The sequence below is a fragment of the Colias eurytheme genome, chromosome 21 (assembly GCF_061535395.1).
Source record: "Colias eurytheme isolate Ceu_HAF_F1 chromosome 21, ilColEury1 Martin Lab GWU primary, whole genome shotgun sequence".
Taxonomy (NCBI): Eukaryota; Metazoa; Arthropoda; class Insecta; order Lepidoptera; family Pieridae; genus Colias; species Colias eurytheme.
Genome location: NC_143000.1, coordinates 5,316,836 through 5,343,049, shown reverse-complemented (window position 1 = coordinate 5,343,049; position 26,214 = coordinate 5,316,836). Strand labels below are relative to the sequence as shown.

Sequence of the window (26,214 nt, the reverse complement as noted above, 5' to 3'; positions counted from 1 at the left end):
TGTAGGTTATGTCACTCCTGAATATCATAAGACAAAAAAATTCATATCGTAAAATTGATTCGTTGCTATGTGACATAATATATCATACACACTTTCGCATTCATAATTTTAGTTAGGATTATTTTATATTACAAAACCTTAAAATATTATTTAACTTAATTATTATGACAAAATGCTCCTCGCACAGAGGAGGATAAAAATAGTAGAGAGGAGCATTTTGTCATAATAATTCCGAGCATTATATAGATTGTAATAAAAAGCACAAAATTTTTTTCACTTTTTTATTGAAAACAACTCGAAAACACGATAACAATATTCACAAAATCATTTTGTTTCTGAATTCAAGATAACCTCACATCAAGTATGAAGCCTTCTTCTTAATTAGTAAGCATTTAAAGTACCGTTATCCAATGAAGGTCTTTGCCAATGCTGATATTTATCACACATTAAATAACTATTTGCTTATGAATTATTCAAAGATATTTCGGCAAATAAAAGCTTTGAAAATAATATTTTATGAATGCTACGTAAAAAATGCAGTGATGAAGAAATATCAAGCTGTTTTTAAGATTTGACACACTACTTATTTATATCTATTGAACTTGAAATATCTGAACTTTAGCATTCTATGCATTTTGTTCTTAAAATGTTTATAAGGAAATGAAGTTTTGTACAAGTAATTAAAATATATTTGCTACTAAGGTATTTACAGTTAGAGCCCTTATAACTAACGGTTTGAATATCACAAATATGATTTATCACATAATATTGGTTAAGCACGAACATTTTGAATACATAATATTACAATTTACAATGATTTTTAATCGACAATAACATGAAATAATTAGGTGCATAATGCATACTCATTTTATTTTTTATTTTTCGACCACATTTCTCTTATGCTTGTTATATAGTACAAGATATTATAGACTACAGGCCCATGTTGAAAAAATTATGGGTCATTTGACCCACCACCTGACCTATCTAGAATGATATAAGAGCATAAAATAATAAGATTCAGCACTATGACGTCACTTGTAAGCTGTCCACCTGAGTGCAGATGAGAATTCGAAGGTTCAGGTAGAGATTTTCTCCCCTTGTCTCCATGATTTTTGTACGGCGTTGCGGAATAATGGCTTAAAAGCAGTATAGAAATAGTATGACACAGATGCCGTACAAAAATGGTGGTCCACAAAGTCGGAATTTATTTTTATTTTTCGACAGTTGCCGGGGTAAGTTTGGTCATTTGATTTTGTACGGCATCTGTGTCATACTATTTCTATACTACTTTTAATCAATTATTCCGCAACGCCGTACAAAAATCATGGAGACAAGGGGAGAAAATCTCTACCTGAACCTTCGAATTCTCATCTGCACTCAGGTGGACAGCTTACAAGTGACGTCATAGTGCTGAATCTTATTATTTTATGCTCTTATATCCTTCTAGATAGGTCAGGTGGTGGGTCAAATGACCCATAATTTTTTCAACACGGGCCTGTAGTCTATTACAATCGTTTGTAGAATGATTATAATATTCATATTTTATCATGGAATTATGTATTTGAAAAAATTCACATTTTGTGAAATTATATTGTTTTAAATGTAGATATTTTAGGTATGGAAATTCACATGTCGGCTTAATCATCAATCACATTTACCTAACATGTCAGTCTATTCTTGGAATGATGTTTCTTGAGATTGCTCACTCCATTCTAGAGGTCCGCGCCGCAGTCCAAAAGCCCAGCGGCGGCGCGCCGGGTACGGCACCCGGCGCGGCGCGGCGTCGCCGGCGTGGGCTAGTTATTTTTAAAGTTATTAGGGGGTGGGCGGGCAGTAGAAAAATCTCTCTTTAAGTTTAATAAAAAAAATATTTTTATTAAAATCAAGTAGCTTAACCATTTTAGTGATGAACATGATAATTATAAACATTGCCAATAATTTTATTGGCAATGTTATGTCAGAGCAAGCAAAGGAGCAGGTGGGCCACCTGATGTTAAGTGGTCACCACCGCCCATAAACACTTGTAACACTAGAAGTGTTACAGGTGCTTTGCCGGCCTTTTATGGACAAACAAGCTCTTTTCTTGAAGGCCCCAATGTCGTAGTTGTTCGGGAACACCGCAGGTGGCAAGTCGTTCCACAGTTTCACCGTACGCGGAAGGAAGTTGCGGGTGAAGCGGACAGTGGTGGAGCGCCAACCATTCAGATGGTGCGGATGGAACTGGTTTTTACGGCGTGTGGTCCGTTGGTGGAACTGTGCGGCTGGTAAAAGGTGGAACAATTCCTCAGAGCACTCCCCATAGTAGATTCTGTACAGTATACAGAGAGACGCAACGTCTCTTCGCACTGACAGTGGATCGAGCCTATCGGAAAGCCTACGATCATAGACAATTCGAGCTGCTCGACGTTGGATGCGGTCAAGAGGAAGGAGTTGATACTGTAGGGCTCCGGCCCAGAGATGAGAACAGTACTCCATATGCGGTCGCACCTGCGGTCGCACAGCTGAGTCGGTGGGCCGGCTTGAAGTAGGTAATGTCTCGATCTACTGAGCACACCAAGTTTTTTCGAGGCTAATTTAGCCTTCGCTTCCAAATGACTGCGGAATTGAACGTCACTCGAGATTTCAACTCCGAGGATTCCGATTTTCAGCGATATACTAAGGGGAGTACTCTTAAACCGATGTTCTACGACAAATGGGGTCTTTTTAGCGGTGAACGCGCAAACCTGTGTCTTTAGGGGATTGAACTCGACAAGATTAAGTTCGCCCCAATCCGAGACTTTTTGGAGAGAAGACTCGACTTCAGACACAAGTTTGTTTCGACTCTCATTGAGGCTTTCCTTTGAGGTGTTTGCACGGCCGGGATAAAGAGCATCCTCCGTACTGTCGTCTGCATAGCAATGAATGTTACTGGTTTGTAACAAATCATGTTTATAATTATCATGGGTAAAAATAATTTTGTTAACTTTTGCAGGATTTAGACGCGATCTCTTCGCAGTTAAGACTAGCCCAGCTTCAGAAAAAACCCTTTCATTTGGCGTGCTTGTAGCTGAGATAGATAGAAGCGATCGTGCTAATCCGGCAAGCCAAGGAAAAACAACTTTTTTTGTTCCCAGAACTTAAGAATGTTGTCCTCTACATCTCCTAAATCTGAAGGGTTAGCCGTAGCCATATATCTCCAACACTCTTGAGCGACATCGTCATCTTCATCAATAAATCTATTGGAGTGTTTTTTGGCTAGCTTTTGGAGTAAAACATCTGGCATCGATATACCTAGTAGACATTGTCTACTATATCGATGTGACGTTGCCGTGTTGTAGACAACAACGCGTGCGTGACACATGGTTCGCGCGCAAAATTTGAACTCGGCGCCAATTTTTGTGTGACCCGGCGGCGGCGGCGGCGCGCCGGGGTCTCTCGGCGGCGGCACGCCGGCGTGGCGCGGACCTCTACTCCATTCCCACAATTGGCACTTATCACTCACAAGAGTATTAGTAACATTATTCTACATTCATTGTTGACTACCTAAGACTGTTGATATATTTCATTAGATTAAAAACGACGATGACACCCATTATGTCGGTGTAGCCCTCGTGGTTCGTGTTCGATGAATTGCATAGGTTGCTTCGACAGTAGCAGTACCTGTAAAAATGAAAATTTGGTAACTAGTAAATATACACTAACTATAGTACACTTCAATTTATAAATTTAAAGTGGTAATAATTAATTTTTCGTATCGAAACAATTTTTGATATCGTAGACTTATTTTGATCGTATAGTTATCTATTAAGTTATCACTAATTAACACTTAATAGGTAACTATACTGGTATAATTAAATACTGATGGATATCCATTTCATCTGTATGATGCATTTCATCATTATCATGCTGAAATTTCTCGTCTCAAGTAAGTATGTATCTTAGCTCTTGTAAAGATCACTCAAAACCACTCGATCTTTCTTTTGTACGTATTGCCTTTAATTTTTGTGTCAAGGTGAACGGTGACTAGACGTATCTTTTATTATGCTTATTAAAGAATACATGCTAACATCATTAAACATACTTACTTTGTAACCACTGCTCTTTCGCCTTTGTAGTCCGGACTCGAACAACCTTCCTCGTAGGCCTCAACGACCTCTGTTTTTGGTGACCATTTGCCATTCTTGTAATCCTGGTACTCGTGTTTTTGCTGAGCGCAGTCACGAAGAACACCGTTTATCCTCACTGAAATAGATAATAAGTTCCAATTAATGAACAGCTCTGTTGTTTGTAAATAGTAATTTGTTTACGTATACTTTGTTTTGAAACTTAGCAAGTTCCATCAGAGACGAGTCTGTCAAACATTTGTACACCGCGTATGTTTAACGTCTGTAAACAGTACCCCGGCTTGTTTGTTTGGCTTCAGTTTGGAGTGTTAATTGCTGGGTTCGCGCCGGTGAATAACATGAAACCTTTGCCCATTGATACTAGACCGGGAGATACTGACACAAAATTTCGAGTCATTTGTAACAGGATGGCGGTTCTACAGGGGTCTTAGTACGCAATGACAAAAAGAAAAATGATGGTGTGAACGCTGGTACCGGTGGGTTAGTCGCGTGGGCGTTAGTCGAACTCGTCGGAAAAATAGCAAAAGTCAAACGATTTGTAACACAAAAATTTTAGAATTTACCGATAGCCCATAAAAAAGAAGTAGGCGGTAGTGTCATGCCATACTTTTCCGGTATGACTTACAGCCCGCCATACCGACGCGAATGTGTTGATTTAAAAAAAACAATTATTCAACCATTTGTACCAAGCTAACTTTTGCACAGGTAACCATCGTCGTGCAGCCATTTACGGAAATCGCCATGCCATACTTTTCGGACGATTCCAAATGGTCGCCATACCGCCGAAAATCTGCAATTTTTTTTTATTTCGCCTATCTTTTTGTACCAGTATTGCATTTGGCTTTTTGGAGAGTATTTGATAAAATGTGACCATTATTATATTTGCCATACTTCTAGTAGGGGGAAAAAGTGCTGTCATACTTGAAAAATAAATTTATTATTAATTTATATAAGTGAAGATTTCCAACACCTAGATCTTTGAAATTTTGTATTTATATTCGTTGATCCTCAAACTTACAGGAAAAATAAGTGCCATACTGTTACAAATCGTTTGACTATCGCTATTTTCCGACGAGTTCGACTAACGCCCACGCGACTTAGCCGCCGGTACCAGCGTTCACACCATTATTTTTCTTTTTGTCATTGCGTACTAAGAACCCTTAGTCCATTGAATAAAAAGTTCTAGAGTGCGTGAGTTAGTAACGTAAGATGTTTCTTCGGAAACATGTCAAGAGTCCCTAGGTAATAAACATACTAAAACCCCGGGCCACTAGGAGGAGCCCCGGAGTGGGGGGAGGGGGAAAATGGGTCCATTTTTTCATTTTTCGCTTAAATCTCAAAAACGGTACATGTTAGAGAAAAACTTTCAAGGAAAAGTTGAAAGGCCATAAAATTATCTACAAGTTGTACCTGAATCATTTTTTCCTATATCCTACCGTTTCTGAGTTATACGCAGTAAAACATGATTTTGGCTCAAACAATTTCCACATCAATCGATCAAAAAATATTTCTTTCTTCCAAAAAACTCAAAAGTGCAACTTGTGACCGGTACTGATAGATTGCTCTTAATTAGGTCTATAATTGGTAAAATAAACACATTCCTCCATGGAAGCCTTTAGGAGGAATCGATTGTCAAAATATTATATTATGGTAGTTTGAGTTACTGAACTTGATCTTTTTATTTTTTTCTTCCAAAAAACTCATAAGTGCAACTTGTGACCGGTACAGATAGATTGCTCATAATTGGGTCTATCATTGATAAAAATACCAGATTCCAACACGGAGGCGTTTACGGGGAATTGAATTTTATTAGGGTAGTTACGATACTTGAACTTTTTATTTTTTTTCTCCAAAAAAACTCAAAAGTGCAACTTGTGACCGATACTGATAGATTGCTCTTAATTAGGTCTATAATGAGTAAAATAAACACATTCCTCCATGGAAGCCTTTAGGAGGAATCGATTTTCAAAATACTATATTAGGGTAGTTTGAGTTACTGAACTTGATCTTTTTATTTTTTTCTTCCAAAAAACTCAAAAGTGCAACTTGTGACTGGTACTGTTAGATTGCTCTTAATTAGGTCTATAATTGGTAAAATAAACACATTCCTCCATGGAAGCCTTTAGGAGGAATCGATTGTCAAAATACTATATTAGGGTAGTTTGAGTTACTGAACTTGATCTTTTTATTTTTTTCTTTCAAAAAACTCAAAAGTGCAACTTGTGACCGGTACAGATAGATTGCTCATAATTAGGTCTATCATTGATAAAAATACTAGATTCCACCATGGAGGCGTTTACGGGGAATTGAATTTTATTAGGGTAGATACGATACTTGAACTTTTTATTTTTTTTCTTCCAAAAAAACTCAAAAGTGCAACTTGTGACCGGTACCGATAGATTGCTCATAATTAGGTCTATCATTGATAAAAAAACCAGATTCCACCATGGAGGCCTTTAGGAGGTATTGAATTTTATTAGGGTAGTTACGATACATGAACTTTTTAACTAACTACCCTAATAAAATTCAATTCCCCGTAAACGCCTCCATGGTGGAATCTGGTATTTTTATCAATGATAGACCTAATTATGAGCAATCTATCTGTACCGGTCACATGTTGCACTTTTGAGCTTTTTGGAAGAAAAAAAATAAAAAGTTCATGTATCGTAACTACCCTGATAAAATTCAATTCCCCGTAAACGCCTCCGTGGTGGAATCTGGTATTTTTAGCAATGATAGACCTAATTATGAGCAATCTATCTGTACCGGTCACAAGTTGCACTTTTGAGTTTTTTGGAAGAAAAAAATAAAAAGATCAAGTTCAGTAACTCAAACTGCCCTAATATAATATTTTGACAATCGATTCCTCCTAAAGGCTTCCATGGAGGAATGTGTTTATTTTACCAATTATAGAACTAATTAAGAGCAATCTATCAGTACTGGTCACAAGTTGCACATTTGAGTTTTTTGGAAGAAAGAAATATTTTTTGATCGATTGATGTTGAAATTGTTTGAGCCAAAATCATGTTTTACTGCGCATAACTCAGAAACGGTAGGATATAGGAAAAAATGATTCAGGTACAACTTGTAGATAATTTTATGGCCTTTCAATTTTTCCTTGAAAGTTTTTCTCTAACATGTACCGTTTTTGAGATTTTAGCGAAAAATGAAAAAATGGACCCATTTCCCCCCTCCCCCCACTCCGGGGCTCCTCCTAGTGGCCCGGGGTTTTAGTATGTTTATTACCTAGGGACTCTTGACATGTTTCCGAAGAAACATCTTACGTTACTAACTCACGCACTCTAGACCCCCCTTGGAGGGACTCATTCAATGGACTACCTGTAGAACCGCCATCCTGTTACAAATGACTCGAAATTTTGTGTCAGTATCTCCCGGTCTATACGGAATGTTTAATACTGTTCATTGGAGCCCCTTTTTGCGATAAAATGCAAATATTTTCTTTAAATTTAAACTGTAGTAAATTTGATGTTCTATTATAATGTGTTTATCAAAGTAATCATACATTTTATATTCAAATTTAGATGACTTGCAGTTTCATACTAATCAGTAGTGTAGTTAATTATAAAAGTTTTTTTAATAAATAATAAGTAGGTACTTAGTAAATCTTACATGTTGATACTGACCTCCATTCTGTATGTCAAGGTAGAAATCCTGCTTCATACACATAGTGGAGAATGGACAGTCCACAATGAACTTATCAGAATAATCGAAGTGGACACACAATCGTTTCGTTGTGTTGTAATATTCTCCAGGTGGTGGATTAATTAAACACTGGTAGCACTGCAACGAAGATACTCCTGAAAATATAGTAAATATAATTAAAATAAATGTTTTCTGCAGTATGATACACCGGAGCATTTTATTTGGGGAATTTTACATAGTGACATAAACAAGTTTCATTTCATTGAAATGTTTAAACCTAAAAGGTATCTGAATACATAAAAAATTACAAAGCACTTCTTAGAAGATTATTTTACTCGTACTATAATAACATTGAGATAGTTATCTTGTTAAAAAGGTATAATCAAGTACAAAACGTTCTTGGTAATTATATACACAGGAATCAGGATACAATTAAATTCATAACAGCTAATAATTTATCCGCTTACTTAACACATAGCTATCAAATGGTTATGTGTTAGAAAAATTATCTTTAAATGAATGGAAGTATGACGTATTCAATGTATTCCGTGATACCATAATATTTCTGATGAATCAGAGCGCGTTGCTCCTTGTACGCCTACACATAGCATCGTACACTATAAAACTAATTGTTCTCCGAATTGGATCGTCTTAATCACTTGCCAGAATTAATGGTTGTAGAATAATAATTATTTATGTATTATATGCAAAACTTATTTGAAAAGGTTGAACCTGTATTATAGAGACACATTGCGTATTAAAATAATATGTCAAGTATAACTGTATTTAAATAGACAATGATTTATGTAAATGTTCGTTAAATATCAAGCTGGCCATGTACGACGACAATTAATGAAAGTTTAAAATGTACGTTATAGGTTTCTTGAAGATATTATTTCTTTTGATAACTGGTTCTTACCATATTGATGTTGACTATTACGACGACGATAATAATAGTGATCAAAATGAAAATATAAGTTATATTGATTCAATAGAACGAAGACGCGGTTATGATGATTATAATAATCTAACATTTAACCTTGAATCAACAGAATACAATAACTTCTATCCACATAATAATATCAGTGATCGTACTTTATTATACAATACAGAAAATAATAAAACAATTGATAATTTTCCAACTTTAAATATTACTAAATATTCCGGTCAAAACATTAATATCGATAATCTGAACAGCCAAGATAAGTCCGGATCGACATCGACTTTCGTGCCAAAATCAGATATATTTAAGGATTACTTATATGCATATGAAGATGATAAAGAAAAAATATTACGCCAAGTAAATATTTCGCAAAATAAAGATAATGAAGAAATAGCCAACGACACAACTCAACTAAAGTTGAAGGATCATTCCGTTCAGTTTTATAATTTAGAACCAGCTGTTGAGAATGATATTTTAAAGGATATTATTAATGATACACAAAATGCTAATGTATGGTACGTTCCAGAAAAATATCCATGCTGGGAACTTCCACTATTATATGGCGAGTTAGGACGAAGAAAAATTACGTCAAAAATTTTCGGTATTTATGGTGGCCATTTAAACAATGTCATAGATCCAGGGTATAATATCAAAGGCGATAGGTCGTTTCACCCACCGTTTACGCAAGTTATGAACCGATGGTGCGGTGTACAACCATGTTACGGCGATCATACTCTTTGCTTGTTCCCAGATGCAACTTTGTCAAAACTATGTGAGAAGGGGTATACGGTTCAAGTGCCGACTATTTTGGATCATATTGCTTTAGTAAATACAATTAATTCTATGCGTAATCAAGTTGCAAGTGGCGATTCTGATAGATATTCTCATTTACCTCCTGCAGCAAATATGCATCAAATAACTTATGATTATGATTTACAAAAGATTTCTGAAGCATGGTTACGTCAGTGTCTTCCTGGGCCTGCACCATGCTCTGCTCTTGACGGGAAGTTTGTAACTCATCTTGAATGCACTAAATATGCTGATTTTTGTTGCGTTAGGGCAAGCGATTCAGCTTTTAAATGGTAATTAATTAAATTAAATAATAAATTTATAAGTTAAATCAACAGTGGATTTAACTTTAACTTTAATTTCAGCGCACCGAAATTGGAATGCTTTATCTCACCAGTAATAGGTTGTATTCATGAATGGTTTTGGAGCGGTGGGCAAGAAATAAAATTAGCAGACGTACACTGTGGACGAACATCGATTAAAAATTTTAATTCCGTACAATTGCTTTGGGCAAAAACTATAAAAGTTGGATGTGCCTTCGGCCAAAGAAATAACGGTGATGTACGGGTTGTATGCAACTTCGCTCCTGGTGCTCCATTTATTTTAGATACAAAGTTATACTGTGGAATCATAGGGCATAACAATATGTTAATAGCAAAAAACAATTCTGTCGAAGCAGATTTTCTCTCTTCGATAGGAATTTTTTGGGATGATGTAAGAGAAAGTGAAAGAAAGTTTCCTGAATTTAAACATACAAATAGCGTTCTAAGTTACTTTAATGTTCAGGAAAATGTAAAAACTATATGGGGTGTACAAAGTTTACACAGAATCTATAAAGATGGATGGATTAGAGATCATCTAGAAAAGCGGCAGAACGGTACAAAAGGGATGATTGCTCGCTTAGTAACGAAGTACACTTTTGTTGATGAAAGTGGAGCTCGTTGTGATACCAACGAATCCATGTATATTGCAGGAGAATCAGGCTCTTTGTGTGTGGAGCGAGGAAGAAGATACAAAAATTTATGCTTTGACTTCAGAGATCCAACACCTGGGTATAGATTAGTTGCAGTCGCTGCTCCCATTGCATTGTTTACCCTAATATTATATGACTTATTTAGCGGTGTTGTTAGACAATCTGAATAATTAATATTTTGTTGTGATTCATACATATTACTAATGGTTTTTGGAATATCGGCAGAAAATACATATTATATGGAATTTTGTCCATATGGTTATTTACTCTGCCGTATCCACTTATAGCGTGACTCATTGTATAGTTCAGCGCACCGCATCATTGAATTATTATTATTGGGCTTTAGTTACTGTTTATAATTTAAAAATAAAACTTGTGGTGTTGTCACTTATGATTCATACCACGTACGTTTGAGTGACCTAGAAATAAAAATGCTTTGGCTACTTTAATAAATCACTAAGTGTTTGATTTCAATCGTAATAAGGTTTCCTTTTTGAAGACTTTACATTAACGTGCACTTGCTTACATTTATGCAATTATTTGAGCACTAGCTGCGCTCCACGGTTTCACCCGCGTGGGTCCGCTCCTGTTGGTCTTAGCGTGATGATATATAGCCTATAGCCTTCCTCGATGAATGGGCTATCTAACACCAAAATAATTTTTCAAATCGGACCAGTAGTTCCTGAGATTAGCGCGTTCAAACAAACAAACAAACAAACTCTTCAGCTTTATAATATTAGTATAGATTACAGCGTATCACGCACTATAGTCTGTCCACTATAAGAATTGCTTTTTGACAGCTCGACGGGTGATACCAGAAGTGATGTTCAAAAGATTATCGATTGTGATACCATTTCAATTATAAATTCAAAATATTATCATAAATCGAATCAGGTACGTAAATAATAATTACAACGTAAACGTACTAATAAGATATGTAATAATAAGACCACATATCTATGCATTGTATGTTAAAACTAAACTAAACTAATATTTTATTATTTATTGGTTTCTATTTTACAATTTTGTTGTCTTTACGTTTAAATTATATAACTTAATAGAAGAGTTTTTCTGTATCGGATATATTTTACAGAGTATTTCTATCGATTATTTTAATCTATCGACCCATCATTGAATAATTCTGTGTAGGCATCACTAAGTGGGCGGGACCTGTCCATGAAGTACGATAATTATTTGTATGACATTTTAACATAGACAATACAATTGTACATAGGCGTGAAGCTGTCAAAAAGCAAATAATATAATGGACAGAGTATAATTGTGGTTTTATTTTCAATTGTGAATCATAATTTAGTTTATTGGTTGTAGTCACAAATAACCTTCAGTACTGTTGGTTGTGGTCGGTGATTGGGAAATTATCTGAATGAGGATGCTCGCATAATGAGGCTATATTCGTTTGATAATAATTAATTAATAAACAAATTGTGTTATTTTAAAAAAACCTTCACGATATATTGAAGGTTCTATAAGAAACATTACACAGTAACACGAGATTTGAATGGATCGTGAGTCATGTAATAAAATGGATTTTAAACCTTTTTAAAAAGGTTCAATTTAATATTCCGAGTGCGAATTTCATCCCATCATTTAACGTTTACAGAATAAATAATATATTTTTTTAAAGTGATCTGAATTTTTTATCTGCATCATTATTTGAAATAATGTAAGCAAGGTAAAAATTTGAACGAGAAACATACCTGTTGTAATCAACGACAAAGTCACCACGGCCAGATATTGCTCCATACTCGGTTCTGGCTCTCACAGCGCGTTTAGTCCAGTTTAAATTTGTGCAATTGAACTACGCTAATATTAGTTCAAAAGGTACACTCGTTCGGCTCTGAAATATTAAATTTTGTTCCATAATTACTTGTTCTCTGGGTTACAGAGAAATATTTACTTTATTAAATTCTACAACAATTTTGTTTTGTATAAATATAGTTTACGTGAAAGATTCACAATTTCTTAATTAACAATCGTCAAATTATATGGTAACAATTTGAACGTTCAAGTGATAATAACCAATTAAAAAAATGTAGAGCACATTATAATCAATCATTGGAATTGTACGTTATATGTACTCTGGGATTTCCATTTTGCACTGTAGAAATTAACAACAACATAATTTAATTCAATATGTATATGCAATGTGCACCTTAAAATTTTGTATGCCTGATCAGATTTTATTATTTCCAAGGAGTTCCAAGGACAAAAAACACTGACGTGATAGTTGATAAGAATCGAGCTTTTGCAGATTTAGATTGGCTAATAGCTTGCAACTTCAAAATAATCTTTTCAAGTTATAAAAAGATACGTAATGGTCAATTTTTTTATCATGTTTTTTTTTCTTGGCAGCAAACTTGCCTGGTGTGATCCTGGATCTGTGTTATTTCAATACTTCAACCACAATTTATTTTTTAATTCTACAACTCACTACATAACTATTACTATTTCTCGTTTATGTGTGTCGTATGCAAACTAAGTAAGAGTTGGTAAAAGCTGTGTAATCTGTGTGTGTAATAATATGCTTTATGTGGTTTTTCGTAAAGCGTTGCCGGTAAATTATGGTCTATCGTAGTATAGGATACTCGTATTATACCATGGTTTCGTAATGCATAACCGGTACGATTATAAAATACTATAGTATTTGGCTCGTTCAATTTTATTGTCAAGGCCATGACCGAATTTTTTAGCCTTTCTATTTTTTATTAATTTTGTAATTTATGTAAACTGGTTGTATCTAATACAAATATAGACGTCAAGGCTAGTGACCCTGTAGTAAAGAAGACTTTGAGCTAATGAGAATAGAGGAATTTTTTATTTATGTATTTTTTTTCAATTTTACCGTTTAGTAAACTCATGTTTACAGAAAGCAGAAATAGACAAAGCTATATTTTCTACAAAAAAGATAATGGACATTGCCTTTCATAGGTACAGTCTCTTCTAAGGAAATGTTTGGTAAAATATAACTAAGAAATAAAACAATCGATAGGTATTGTTTAGGTGAATTTGCAAAATAAAATAATTGTTTTCAGAATAAATTTAAAAACGTAATCGGAATTACAATTATTGTAAGGTTCACATATATTTAACCTTCTGTCTAAGCTGTAGGTAGGTTTAAATCGCAGTTTCAAGGTGTAACGTTGATAACGTACTTACATATTTTAATACGATTCAATGAAGAATTTACGACATAAAAAGTTAACGTATAATGACCTCATATTATATGTTTGCATTAACTTTAAGTAGTATGTATTTATTTCAGTGAGTGTAGATTTATCTATCAATTCTTAATATGCACGGTGATTTATTATGTCAACAATAAACATGTTTTATCTTGTATGTACATTTACTTCTTAATTTTTTTTTAATTTGAGGATTGTTGCGAAAAAATTCATGACATTCAAAGGGTCTTTATTAATATTTATATGTTACTGAAAAGCGAATCTGCGAATAAGGTGCTTTCAACGCGAACTGCGAAACGTTTTAAATCCGGTTATAAGACTTTATGTGCACTTACTCACTATACCTATTTAGAGCAAAGCCGCTGTCTCTGAATTTTTAGGGTCCTCATTGTTTTATCGCTTCTAATTCCAAATTGCTTTTGGTTTTAATATTTCTGCCTCTCTGTTCGTATTGAGATAACCTTGATACACACTTCGTATGCAGACACTAAACTGCGTGAACTTGACACTATTTTGAAGAATCTATTTTGGCATATTTGTATGTATTAGGATAATAGATTTTTATTATACTTCCGATTTTGTACTTCCACAACCCATAACATGAGATCTTGATAGGACGGTAGATACTTATTTCTGATTGAACAAGTAAACAATGTGTAAGTAGATACTTATAAAAAGTATTTTTAGGAACAATGTTTTCTTCTTACGTAATAGAATAGAAAAACAAATAAACAATAATTATTGACTGACAGCGCATTTATAAGTTCCATTGCAGACGTGACAGTGCGAACTGTAGGTAAATAAAAGATTGAATGCGCTGACCTAAAAGTTACACATGTCGTTTGTCAGTTTCACTAAAGTACCTATACAATATGAGTAGATAGTTTATGGCCAGAAAGTTGCACGGCGAGGATGTGGTAACCGCACTCAAGGATATGGGATACCGCACAATATCGGTTGGAGCTTTTATTTTTCAGGTTAAATGGCATACACGACCCTTTATCAAGTCACTTAGATTTTGCTCTTTCCGTGTATCGTTTGAAATGGGAGATACATCATCAAAATCATCAATATTTATATTGGTTTCCTTTAAGGGCTTTCCCCTCATTTGCAAGAATTAATTTTTATTACTGCATCTATTTATCTTATAATTTCAACCTAAATTTATCGTTATTCATACTTTTTTTTTACGTGAGGAAATTCTCATGAATACCGACTGCTTCGGGGGCAGCAGCACGGTTATGTCAGACTCCTACTGACTAAAAAGTAAAACCTCACGGTGGCCTACTTCCGCGCAAGTAAAGAGGGGATCCCGGGATCTCCGGTGGGAACGATCGTTATTCATACTAAATCAATAACTAGTCGTGTACCGACAATCCACAGACACATTGTTTTTATAATTATTTTTTTTCTAGAAAATAGTAGAGGCCTCGTCTATGTTTTTTTCTTGAATGATGAGTCTTAATCTGACTCACTGTGGAGTTGTAACAGCTTGGGATAATGTAATAAGAGATAGTAATAGTATATTAATGATCTTTGTCCTAAGAAAATTTGTTTATGTATGTATAATTTGGCACCGAAGAAATTAAGCGATGTGTAAACACGCGTATGCGTCATCTTTAAATTCATACGTTGCTGCTGATCGTTGTTGACATAAATATTCATCAATGATGTTTTCAATACCTTAATTTCATACCAATCAATGATAATTATTATTCTTTTCAATTTAAATGTCAATTCCAATTGTATTATTTTTACTTCGACGTAATTCAAACAATGTTGTTTAATCGTTGAATTCAAACCCAATGCAATAGCAATAATTCGAATATTTTGATTATTGGGTTATAGCTGACACAGTTGAGTAGGCCAGCAGCTTCTAAAAACCGGGTCACTCGGTTCATTAGACGGAGTAAGTCCCCGAGTTACATCACATTTGATTGTAATAGGCTATTTGACAGTATAAAAAATAAATTACTTTTTTGTGTAATCCATATATATATAAGGTTTTTGAAGCGATTTAAATTAATAAATGATATAAATGATAACTTATTTATTTATAATTCGTCGAGAAAAAACATCATATTTTTTAAAATGACCACGTGACCGAAAACATCCATGATTGGCTGCATCTGCCATGACGTCACAGCGGCGTAAATAACAAGTGATCCCAACGTTTACACGTCGTTGCTGAATTTCGCTTTTGGTTTTGTTTCTTGTATAACTTATTTATTGTGATTCAAGGTGTCTGTAATCAGTTTTGTTCTTTATGTGTTATTTTTGTTTGTCATGGAACCTAATTTCGAAAAAGCAGACAGTAGAAATCTACCTAAAGTGGACGCTATAATTAGGAAATAATATTCTAATACTGTGCTATAATGGTTCTTTAAAAACAACCAAGATTTTTACGCTCCTCAATTGAGAAATGTGAAAACAGCTACGTAAGTTAATATTTCAATCGTCATTCATTACCTTTTTAGTTAATTCAACCTACAAACATGAATCACAATAGCATAATAATAATTATGAAGTATACATTTTTTAGATTAAGTCCTTTATTTTTCATTTCAGCCATCCAGTTTATAGGATTGACGTGTTTGTATTGATTATTTTCAATATCAATACAAACACGTCATCATCAATTTATATATATTATTATCTTACCTCAAGCAGGTAAGTAATGAGACGATTTATACTATGTATTGCAAATAATATCTATAAACTGCCTGCTAGGTATTCAACACCATACTTACATCGAAGTGGTCTTCACAAAAAAATATAACTGTTTTAATTGATATATCTAATATCACTTGGATTTCTGCGAGCTAACTGCAACCACTTTCTACGCATTTTTATATCTTTTGGAGCACATATAAATAATTTGGAAAATCCAAAAAAGCACGCCTCATAATTTTTTTTTAATAAATATTTATTAATTATTATTTTTGTTTATTTAATAACAATTAAACCACATCGAATCAGACCCTGAAAAATGAAAGGGTTCTATTCCTGAGCATACTCAAGCGTAAGAGAAAAAAAAAGACTCGATTAGTAAAGTATTTCGGTCGCTATCGTGTTAACAAGAAAAAGGATCCGCACATACAGACACACGGACGTCCAAGACAGAACTTTTTTAAACTGTTTTTTAACTAGTTTAAATAACAAAAATGACATCAAAAATATCATGAACGTTATAAATAGTGTTTTTTCTTAATATGTGTGTGTATGTATTATCTTACAAGTGCAATGTATGATACATAAAGACATTTTAAGTTTGAAAAATCAGATGTTTTGCGCGAAGTGACAGTAGTACCCACCTCAACGCTTCGCTTATGAGGCGTGCAATAGTTTGTCAGGGGTTTTAATAGTTGTATTTCTGCATCCAGGAACTACACACCACCTATAAGAACTCATTCTCTGGTTTTTAAACAGATTAACTTAATTGTACTATAATTAAAACAAAAACGAACAATAAGTACTAGGAGCAAGTTGATGTTTACGCCGCTGTGACGTCACCATGGTCGCGAGACGCCATATTCTTCAAAATTGTGTTTCGGCGGCGTATTTGAATATCATGTTTTTATTTTCCATTTTCTCAATGAATAACTACAAAAAATTAAGAAACATGTGTTTTGTGTGCTCTATAAACGTATCTTAATAATTTGAGACAGTTTTCAAAACCTTGTCAAATAGCCTATTAACATTGCCGCGACAATTCTTGCTACACTTGATGACCGTATCATAAGGGATTGTAGATAGAGCTTCTCAATAAAACGTTCGAACGGCGAGTCATCAATGAACACAGCGATCGCGTAATTCTCTTTGATGAAGATTAAGTAGATAGTAAATTTGTATGAAAGAACTCGTCTATTTACAAGCTCTAACTATTTCATTATTTGGGTTTTTTTGTTATTGAATGCTCTAGCTCGGTTGTGTTTAGATTGCAATCGATAAAAAATTAAAATTAAAATGGATTTAATAATTCGAAAACAATGTACATTTGTATTATAATATTGTTTTTATAAATGCATTTATGTCTGCTACTTTTAATAGGTACTAGATAAATCAGAATTTTATTTTATAGCTGCGAGCAAACTACGATATCAAATTTTATTATAATATGAACCTAATGTGGATGTAAATACTACATGCTAGAGCAAAACATTTCAGATACATATTTGTATTTCGTCTAACCTGTTTTTTGTCGGAGCCTTAATTTTATTATTTGCTCTTAAATTATGTATTTACAAAAGTTTACCTATAGGTACCTACTTACTAAATTTACGATTTACAAAATAATTAAGATGTTTTTCGAATTTGGTTTAAGAAGGAAATATTTTCTTTACCTGATTTCATAAAAAAAACAAACAAGAAACAAGAGCATATTCTAAATTACCCAAATTTTTATATTTATGAACAAAAACCCTAATAAACTTTCAAGGAATATTCTTCATATAATATTTACCTTACTATTAACGAACAATCACAATACTCTTATCACACTGGCTTGTTATCACAAACGCACAAGATCACATTAACGACTACAATTTCTATCGTGTTACGAATGCAGCGAGCCGTCTTGGTATACGCGTGACTCAATGTGTAGTTTAGAGTTTACTGGGCGCACGCTCTCCGCCCAACCGCCTTACCTCAAGGACTTGTGTCATACTACGTAACATATTGTGTACTTGACCGTTCGATGGCTAGCTCGCGAACAATTTAAACCTTGCTCGAATTAACAGCTCTAATAGATATAAATAGTTCTCACCTATTTGATTGGGGTTTTTTTTAGCTGTTTCTGTAGTTTGGCGATTGCTATTTATAGATTTTATAGTATGTGTAGTGTTGAGATGTTATGATTGATAGAAAATGCATTTTACGCTAGCTAGTCTTGTTTACAAATCGCGATTGGCAATGCAATAAAATCGATAGGTATAGGCGTTGAATTCGGGAACCTCGTCCTTATCCTTAATCGTTGGATCATTCTCAATTGTTTTATTTTTGTTTTTCAAAACTGTAACGGTAACTGGTTCTTCGTTTATTTGGGAAGATCCCGATACTTTTTATCCAAACAGGTTACAAAGCGTCAATATTAGCGTGCATTTATCGGATAAACACAATCTGTCGACAGTACTGATTTTACTCACAGTAATTTTAACGAAAAATTAAATTTCAAGGGACTTAAAATAAAAAGGCTCGCTTTTAAATTAATAAAACCGACAGGTTCGTGTTCGAATAAATAATTATTAAAATACAATATAATATAATTACTTTTACGTCAGAATATTAGTAGGTAGAGTCAGGTTATTAGTATCGCACACTATTTTGCGCCGTAAATGTAAAAAAAATCAATGTAACTATTCTAAAAGAATGCTGAATTTTGGTTACCATGATGTATCTTGTATACACTTAACGGTACCTTATACGTTTTTTGCGTTATTAAAATAATATATTATGCTTTTAACATATTAACATTTTTATTGATTAAATTACATAAACATTTACAAATCCTTATCATCGATCACTCGATATTTTTTTAAATTTATGTTTCACTAGCTGTGCTGCGCGGTCTCTGACCCGTGAACGATCCGGCGTGCAAATTCTAGTATGTATGTGTATAGTTTATGTGATACTTAACTGTAAAGTTTTATTCATGTCCGTCCAGTAGCTTTTCGTGAAAGAGTAACAAAAATACACTCATCCATCCATCCATCCATCATCATATACACTTTCGCATTTATAATATTATGTAGGTTAGGATATTATGTTATCCTCTTTGCAGCCAGGCGGGGGAGATATCGTCGTCCTACACTCCACAGTGTATGACTCCCTGTGGGGTCCATGTGGGATTTGTACCGATGCAACAACTAAACGAGCAATAACACGTGCATTATGCACACTTATTCAATAATAATTTCCCGCTATTTTATATTGTTTATGGTTAATGTGGTATGAGGATGTAGGGATGATGTAAGTTTGTTCGGATTAGTGATTGCAGATATTGTTTCCAAAATTTTACAGAAAGTTTATCCCGCAAAATTAATACAAAGATTTACTAATTTATTAGGAATTATCTCCAAGCTATAATTAACTTCGATAATTATTATTAAAAAGTGTACAGTCAGAAGCATAAATATATTACCATTTGCAGATTAGCAAAAATATCTGTCATAAGAACGGGTTCAATAATATCTGTCTGCCCGTATACAGCAAAAATATCTGACATTAGTAGGCAGCATAATAAAGTGGCATCAAAATTATGTGACGAAAATGTACAGCAAATAATTGTGACAACCTCTCACGGCATAAATATTTGACATCAACTAGGTGGCAATAATATCTGACACAATTTCATACTAATGTCAGATATTTTTGCTGTATACGGGCAGACAGATATTATTGAATTAGTTCTAGTGACAGATATTTTTGCACATCACCCCCTAGGCATATATTATTGCTCGTGACTGTACAACTGTAAAAGTTGTTTATCATCTTAATAATTAATATTAACCTTAACTTTAACTATAAATTAAAATTATTAATCGACAATCGACAAAGGTAAAGCTAAGTATATGTTTATTCAATTCTAGAAACATATTGCACATGACGCTTGACTTTTAAACGTTGCTTTTAAAGGTCTTAACACTTAAACATATCTGTATTTTTTTTTTGTAATATACAAGAAATATACGCATCTACAAAAACGTATGGAATAATTTATTTACGATTATTATTCGTTTGAATGCGTATTAGAACATAAATTTATCATATCATTTACATTTCTATTACCTTACATTAGCAAAGTTGGCAGACGGCATACGTATTGTACGATTCCACGAGCGGGTTCTACATCATTTCATAACTACTTCGCAATTAACAACTATCTATAATTAATGTATGTAATGATGTATGTCTATTGTTTATATAGTTATGTAACCGTGAAAGTATTCGATTACCATTCATCACATAGCACATGGCAGCTACGGGCGCGGTGTGTTCAGCATCTATAACATGTAGTCCATTCCATCTGTTGATTTTTGTCGATCGCTCTGTACGCAAGGAATGACACTGTTAGCTTCCGTTACCTCATTCGCATCATTGTCTCCACTTACTTAATAATTGAGTAAGCGTGACGTGAGATATTTTCATAATTTTATGATCGTCAAATATCGTTACGAACTATGGATCGAATAAACCAGTTCACCGATGTGTGAACTACGTCTCGACTGTGAAATTTTTTTGTTAGATTTATTAAAATCTAGAAACTATGTTTTATGCTAAAGTGCTCTTAAAATTAGGGTATACGGTGCTTTTAATTTAATTTAATTATTTAATGTAACGAGTTACTTTATCTTTTATATTAAAATGTATTATATTACTAAGATACGATTTTTACTTCTTAAAAAGTTATATAACATAAGGACCTAAATATGTTAAAAATAAATGCTATGTGATCATTCTCTTTAAATTAATAAAAGTATCACGCAAATGGGCCACAGAAACCCAATGAAATTGATATACAGTATTCAACTTTTATAGCACTTCCCTTTGTAATAATCAGTTAAGTATTATAACAATATTACATTCATTAGCATTATGCTAACATTGCGCTATGAACAAATATTCTTAAATCTTAGTCTCGCGTTACCTTCGGCCTGTAGGCTGTAGACTGTAGTGTTATTTGCTCAAGCGGCAGCTTAGTGTTTGGAGACGACGTGAATAAAAGGGATTGTTAACCTAAATCTCGAGTGCTCATTTTCCATTCATTCTCAATGCTCTCCACTCTGAGCGAGCCAGTAAAAAAGCATAGCTTTAAGCGTCTCCATAAAAGGACGCAGTTCTTGACACGAACATCCAAAAATAAGTTTCTGATGTACCTAAATATGGTGTACTTTATTTATTTGTGAAATGTTTCTGGTATATAAATAATAATGGATACTTGTCCGAATGCATTATAACTATCATGATTAATTTTTTACCCGTTCGTACACTTTAATATTTGAGATATTTGAGGAAAATACTACCAAAAATGATCTTGAGGAAAACAATAATTAGGTACCTACCTAAAATGGAATATTTACGAATAATAATATGATTAAAATACAAAAAATAAATATGTATCAGTAGGTAGGTTATTACTTATTAGGTACCTTGAAAACTGAACATGTTTGTAATAATTACACACTATATAAATTGTTACAGTTAACAGATATAGTAAATGCGATGTCCACGAGAGGGGAACTGCCCCTAGAGCTGGCGTTGCGAGGTCGCAGCGCGTCCATCGCCACCACACTCCTCCAGCACTGCGCTGATGCAGATGCTCGAGGACCCAGGGGGAGGACATTGCTGCATAGAGCCATTGACGCGAGAGACGCCTTCTCAGCTAAGTTCCTGGTGGAGAACTCGGCAGATCCCAATCTGACGACAAAGTAAGTGAAATTAGAGGAAAGAAAAACTTGACAATAACACTATTAAGGAAGCTTTATACTGAAATATTTTCGGACTCTTCACTCATCTCATTTAAAATAATGCAACCGTATATGTCTATCAATGAATTGAGTCATTCGAAGATAAATTATTTAAGAATTATTCATGATTAATTGAGAATTATGAGTCAAGTTATTAACGTGCTGGTATTTGCATTCTTGGTTTGCACATTTTGAAATCACTTATGCAAAATTAAACGTAGCTAATAAGTATGTGATAAACTGGGGAAATGCGATTGGCAAATCACACGATGCATCGATAAGCATTCAAATCCGTATTCATTATTTATCACTTTCCCTATAAACTAGTGATCAATAACTAGTTAATTGGAAAAAATTATACATATTTGTGTTTCAATCGCTATTTCGTCATACAAAATTGGTACTGCTTACGTCCCTAGGCGTGACTTGAGTACTCCAATACAGGTTGTACCAACGAACGTCAGCGCCTAAACTATTGATTTATTACGACATAACCTGTTACGTTTAAACCAGCGTTAAATTTTATCAACATAAATTATTTTTATTGAATCCCCATTAAGAATGCGAATTGCCATATACATCCAAACACGCAAACGTGTTCCGCATCGGGTCAAGGTTTAATTTAAATTTTTATATTATATAATAATGACTGAACAGCAATTTGGGGCACTACGTATTAAACATGCTTTTCAAATTAACTGCCTTATAACATTACCATGTGGTCTTTTGCTAATGATATATTTAATGGCAAATTGTCTGTAATAAATTGCGAGAAAATTATTTGCCCTTTTTCTCTGCATAGATAATTACTGCGATTGCATTGTTATCGTAAAAATACTAACCTACTTTGATTGTATAAAATGATACATAACTGTTATAGATATGCTGTATAATCAAGGTAATATGTACTCCAAAATGACAAAACAACTACAATTACCTGACTCAACCGGCTTATGAAGAAGATACTATTTGAATAAACATGCTTCGATAAACCTGTAGAACATCAGTTATTATAGACGTAGAATATCGATTTAATTTGCACATAATTTGTCCATATAATAGTGGAATTTAATGCGCAATAAGGATAAGTGTTGCTGGATGCTATATTCTCAGAATTGTTAAAATATGTTGTAAGATGATCTTGGTTATTATAGACAAGTACTGATTGCAGAGAAATACCCAAGGCTTTACTTCACTAAGCAAAGGAAATTAAGCATGGTTTTGTCTTGTCTTTAATAAATGTAATTATTATTACAATATAAATGTACTTCCTTGAACGTATACGTAAGTATTTGACTTACCAAGCTAATGAAAAGATTTATTTTATCATACACCAGGTATTTAATTTTGTTAATCGTAAAATTTTATTGATGTAACCTACATTTCTTGTGCGAACAATGGTTTCGTAATAAAAATATATAAGATTATGAAATTGTAGACTCTGGACTCTCACAAGAATATGACGTTGCATAAAGTTAACTATAATGTTAATAGATTAAATTACCGTTGACGGAAACTAAACATTAGATACATATTGAGTGTTATGTACTTAAACGCAACAATATTGTCTAGTTTTAACTTTAGTTTTCAATTTAAAATTATTTCTTCTATTAAACGTTTGGTAACTGTTATTTATTAGTTTTAATAACAGCATAGTTACCAAAATATAAATCATTTACGTTGAGAGTTTGAGTAACTCAGATTTATTGTTTTGTGTTATTGCAGAGAAGAGGGCGACACTGTTTTACACCTTATAGCCGGTCTTACGGCAAGTTCATGCGATCCGGAAACAATGGAACAAATGGTGGAAATTGCAGAAATTGTAGTGCAAAAAGGAACCGATATTAACCGACAGAATAGGAAAGGCTTGTACGTAATATCTTTCCACTGAAATTTGCATTTAAAATAAGCAATATGTTCATATTTAATAATGTCTCTTTTATTTCAGTACACCTCTTCATCAAGCAGTTATAGCTAGGAATCAAAAGATATTCGATCTCCTCCTTAAACAGCCTACCTTAGACACTAATTTGCGAACTACATCAGATGAGCATCCACCTTTGTACTACGCACTCGTAGATGACAGGCGAGCGTCAATATCTTCGAGCGAGACTTTAGTCATGAATGGATCCAATCCTTTCGATACACCAGTCACGAATAAGAATGCATTCACTGAAGATCCCGTTGAAGGAAAGACTGAAAGTATAATTGAGAGAGGTTTCGCTGCCAAATTGTTAGAAAAGGGATGCCAACCAAATCCTCTTTATTCTGCATCAGGGGATAGTTTACTTCATATTTTGGCTCAAGGATGGTTTGAGGTAAAGACCGATAGCTTTTATCTTCCCGGATGTTTACAATAACTGCAAACTTGTTTTCATAAATAAATATATTAAAATAATTAAAAACATGTTGTGTTTATAAAAAAATATATATTTTTTATGAACACATAACTTGTTTTTAATTCTATTTTTATAGAACATTTTGAAATATTCTCCATAATAAACAAATTGAAGGTCAATGATAATTTTATACGCTTTCCGAAATCTATTAATAGTTTTCTCAAGTTCAAAAACAAAAAAGAATGATTACATAAATGACGTGTGATATTAAAAAAATCTTATAATTTATTTAATAGTCGAATTTTATCAGGAATCAGCAGTTTTCTTAGCGTCTAACCTCAATGGTGATTTAAATCACACGAATGAAGCGGGTCTAACAGCACTCCATGCATCTTGTGCAAGTGGCTTGACCAAACTGACGGCTACTCTGTTAGAACATGGAGCGAGACCTAACCTGCAGACTGCTTATGGGGAACATGAAGATACTGTTTATAGGTATGTATTTAATTTCAACAACACTGGGTTAAATCTTATTGGTTTATATCGTAAAGTGTAAAAGAAGTTTTCCTCCCGCATCGCATATTATCGTTTTGGGTGTATAAAATACCTCGGAGTGATCCTAGTGTCCGCTGACTAAAGGTAAAAAAAAAAACAATATATGTAGTTTCATAAAAAGGAAAAGTTTTGCTCTTTTCATATATTTCTTTTGCCAACAGACATAATTTCTAACAATACCTCTTCTTATTTCAGACAGACACCATTACACTTAGCAGTACTGAACAATCACGAGGGTTGTGTATTGGCTATCATAGAACACAAGAAGAACATCGAAAAGGGAGACTTGCCAGCGAATGATAGATCCAATGTTAGTCTCGTGCCGAATCTTAATTTGAAGAATTCGGAAGGAGATACGCCTCTTAGTTTAGCTCTTACAGAAGGTAAGATCATTGAGCTCTTGTTATTTAATGTTCTGCTGTGTTATGTGCATGTATATCAAAAAAAGATACCAAAATCGTCGCCTTACTCCATTACGTGACGGTATTGCCATGACATGACCTTGAAATTTTAGTCTCAACGCCCCTAGCAAAATTTCACTTCAAAAATTCATTCATTTCCAACTTTTTAATATTAAAAGTCCTGTCTTTATATACTGCAGTATTACATACCTAAATTCTGCTAATGATGTATCCAACTGTAAACTGGAATAAAATTTATATGTATCCAAACACCTGGTTAATTCTTACGTAGAAACGTTGTGTGAATATTATTGGAAATTTTTTTTCCCACTCAATTCACTTTTTTTCCTAATTAAATATTTTGTTTATAATACCAGGTCACAAGCACTTAGTGGCACCATTAATAGACGGTGGTGCGGATCCAAACGTACGCAATGGAAAGGGATTCACACTATTGCATCAATCCATCATCGAAGAAGATTCTAGAACTGCCATATACTTACTGGACCATGGCGCTGATATGAATATACTGTAAGTTACTTTGACCAAGGATTTTAATCCCTTTTAACCATTGAGGTATTATTATACACGCTTTTATTTTTATTAGTTTCACCTGTATGTTTGTATGTAACCGCCCCGATTTTGACTTTAAACGGACAGATTGTATTCCAACTTTGTATACTTATCAAGAATTAGCGACAAAACAACAATTCGGGACCAGGCAAGCGTGCAAGAAATAAATTGATTTTTTATTTGTACGCGCATATTATATCATCACTA

General features: G+C 33.7%; 3 protein-coding genes across 3 annotated transcripts in view; 2 read left to right on the top strand and 1 right to left on the bottom strand.

Moving 5' to 3' along the window:
• The window catches only part of LOC149899121 (ankyrin repeat and FYVE domain-containing protein 1), a 53,688-nt gene that overhangs the window by 14,795 nt on the left and 12,679 nt on the right, over positions 1–26,214 (top strand). Inside the window, exons 6-11 of the mRNA XM_090114733.1 lie at positions 21,874–22,100; positions 23,865–24,008; positions 24,088–24,457; positions 24,789–24,973; positions 25,229–25,416; positions 25,812–25,965. Of these exons, the coding sequence (XP_089970859.1) occupies positions 21,874–22,100; positions 23,865–24,008; positions 24,088–24,457; positions 24,789–24,973; positions 25,229–25,416; positions 25,812–25,965 (1,268 nt within the window). The remainder of the gene's footprint in view (positions 1–21,873; positions 22,101–23,864; positions 24,009–24,087; positions 24,458–24,788; positions 24,974–25,228; positions 25,417–25,811; positions 25,966–26,214) is intronic.
• LOC149899122 (uncharacterized) lies at positions 1,625–18,313 on the bottom strand. The gene is made up of 6 exons (XM_090114154.1): positions 18,137–18,313; positions 12,190–12,329; positions 7,748–7,921; positions 4,065–4,221; positions 3,458–3,639; positions 1,625–1,713 (listed from the first exon to the last, which is right to left on the bottom strand). Exons 2-5 carry the CDS (start codon positions 12,233–12,235, stop codon positions 3,519–3,521), a joined length of 498 nt encoding a protein of 165 aa, XP_089970280.1. The 5' UTR covers positions 12,236–12,329; positions 18,137–18,313; the 3' UTR covers positions 1,625–1,713; positions 3,458–3,518.
• LOC149899123 (uncharacterized) lies at positions 8,632–10,965 on the top strand. Its single transcript, XM_090114597.1, has 2 exons — positions 8,632–9,791; positions 9,864–10,965. Exons 1-2 carry the CDS (start codon positions 8,632–8,634, stop codon positions 10,639–10,641), a joined length of 1,938 nt encoding a protein of 645 aa, XP_089970723.1. The 3' UTR covers positions 10,642–10,965.

Excerpts from the sequence above, each read along its gene's own strand:
- LOC149899123 (XM_090114597.1), top strand. The coding sequence starts at position 8,632 with ATGTACGTTATAGGTTTCTTGAAGATATTATTTCTTTTGATAACTGGT. Across the intron at positions 9,792-9,863 it reads AGCGATTCAGCTTTTAAATG|CGCACCGAAATTGGAATGCT; the intron begins GTAATTAATTAA and ends CTTTAATTTCAG.
- LOC149899122 (XM_090114154.1), bottom strand. The coding sequence starts at position 12,235 with ATGGAGCAATATCTGGCCGTGGTGACTTTGTCGTTGATTACAACAG. Across the intron at positions 7,922-12,189 it reads TTTGTCGTTGATTACAACAG|GAGTATCTTCGTTGCAGTGC; the intron begins GTATGTTTCTCG and ends CTATATTTTCAG. Across the intron at positions 3,640-4,064 it reads GAAAGAGCAGTGGTTACAAA|GTACTGCTACTGTCGAAGCA; the intron begins GTAAGTATGTTT and ends TCATTTTTACAG.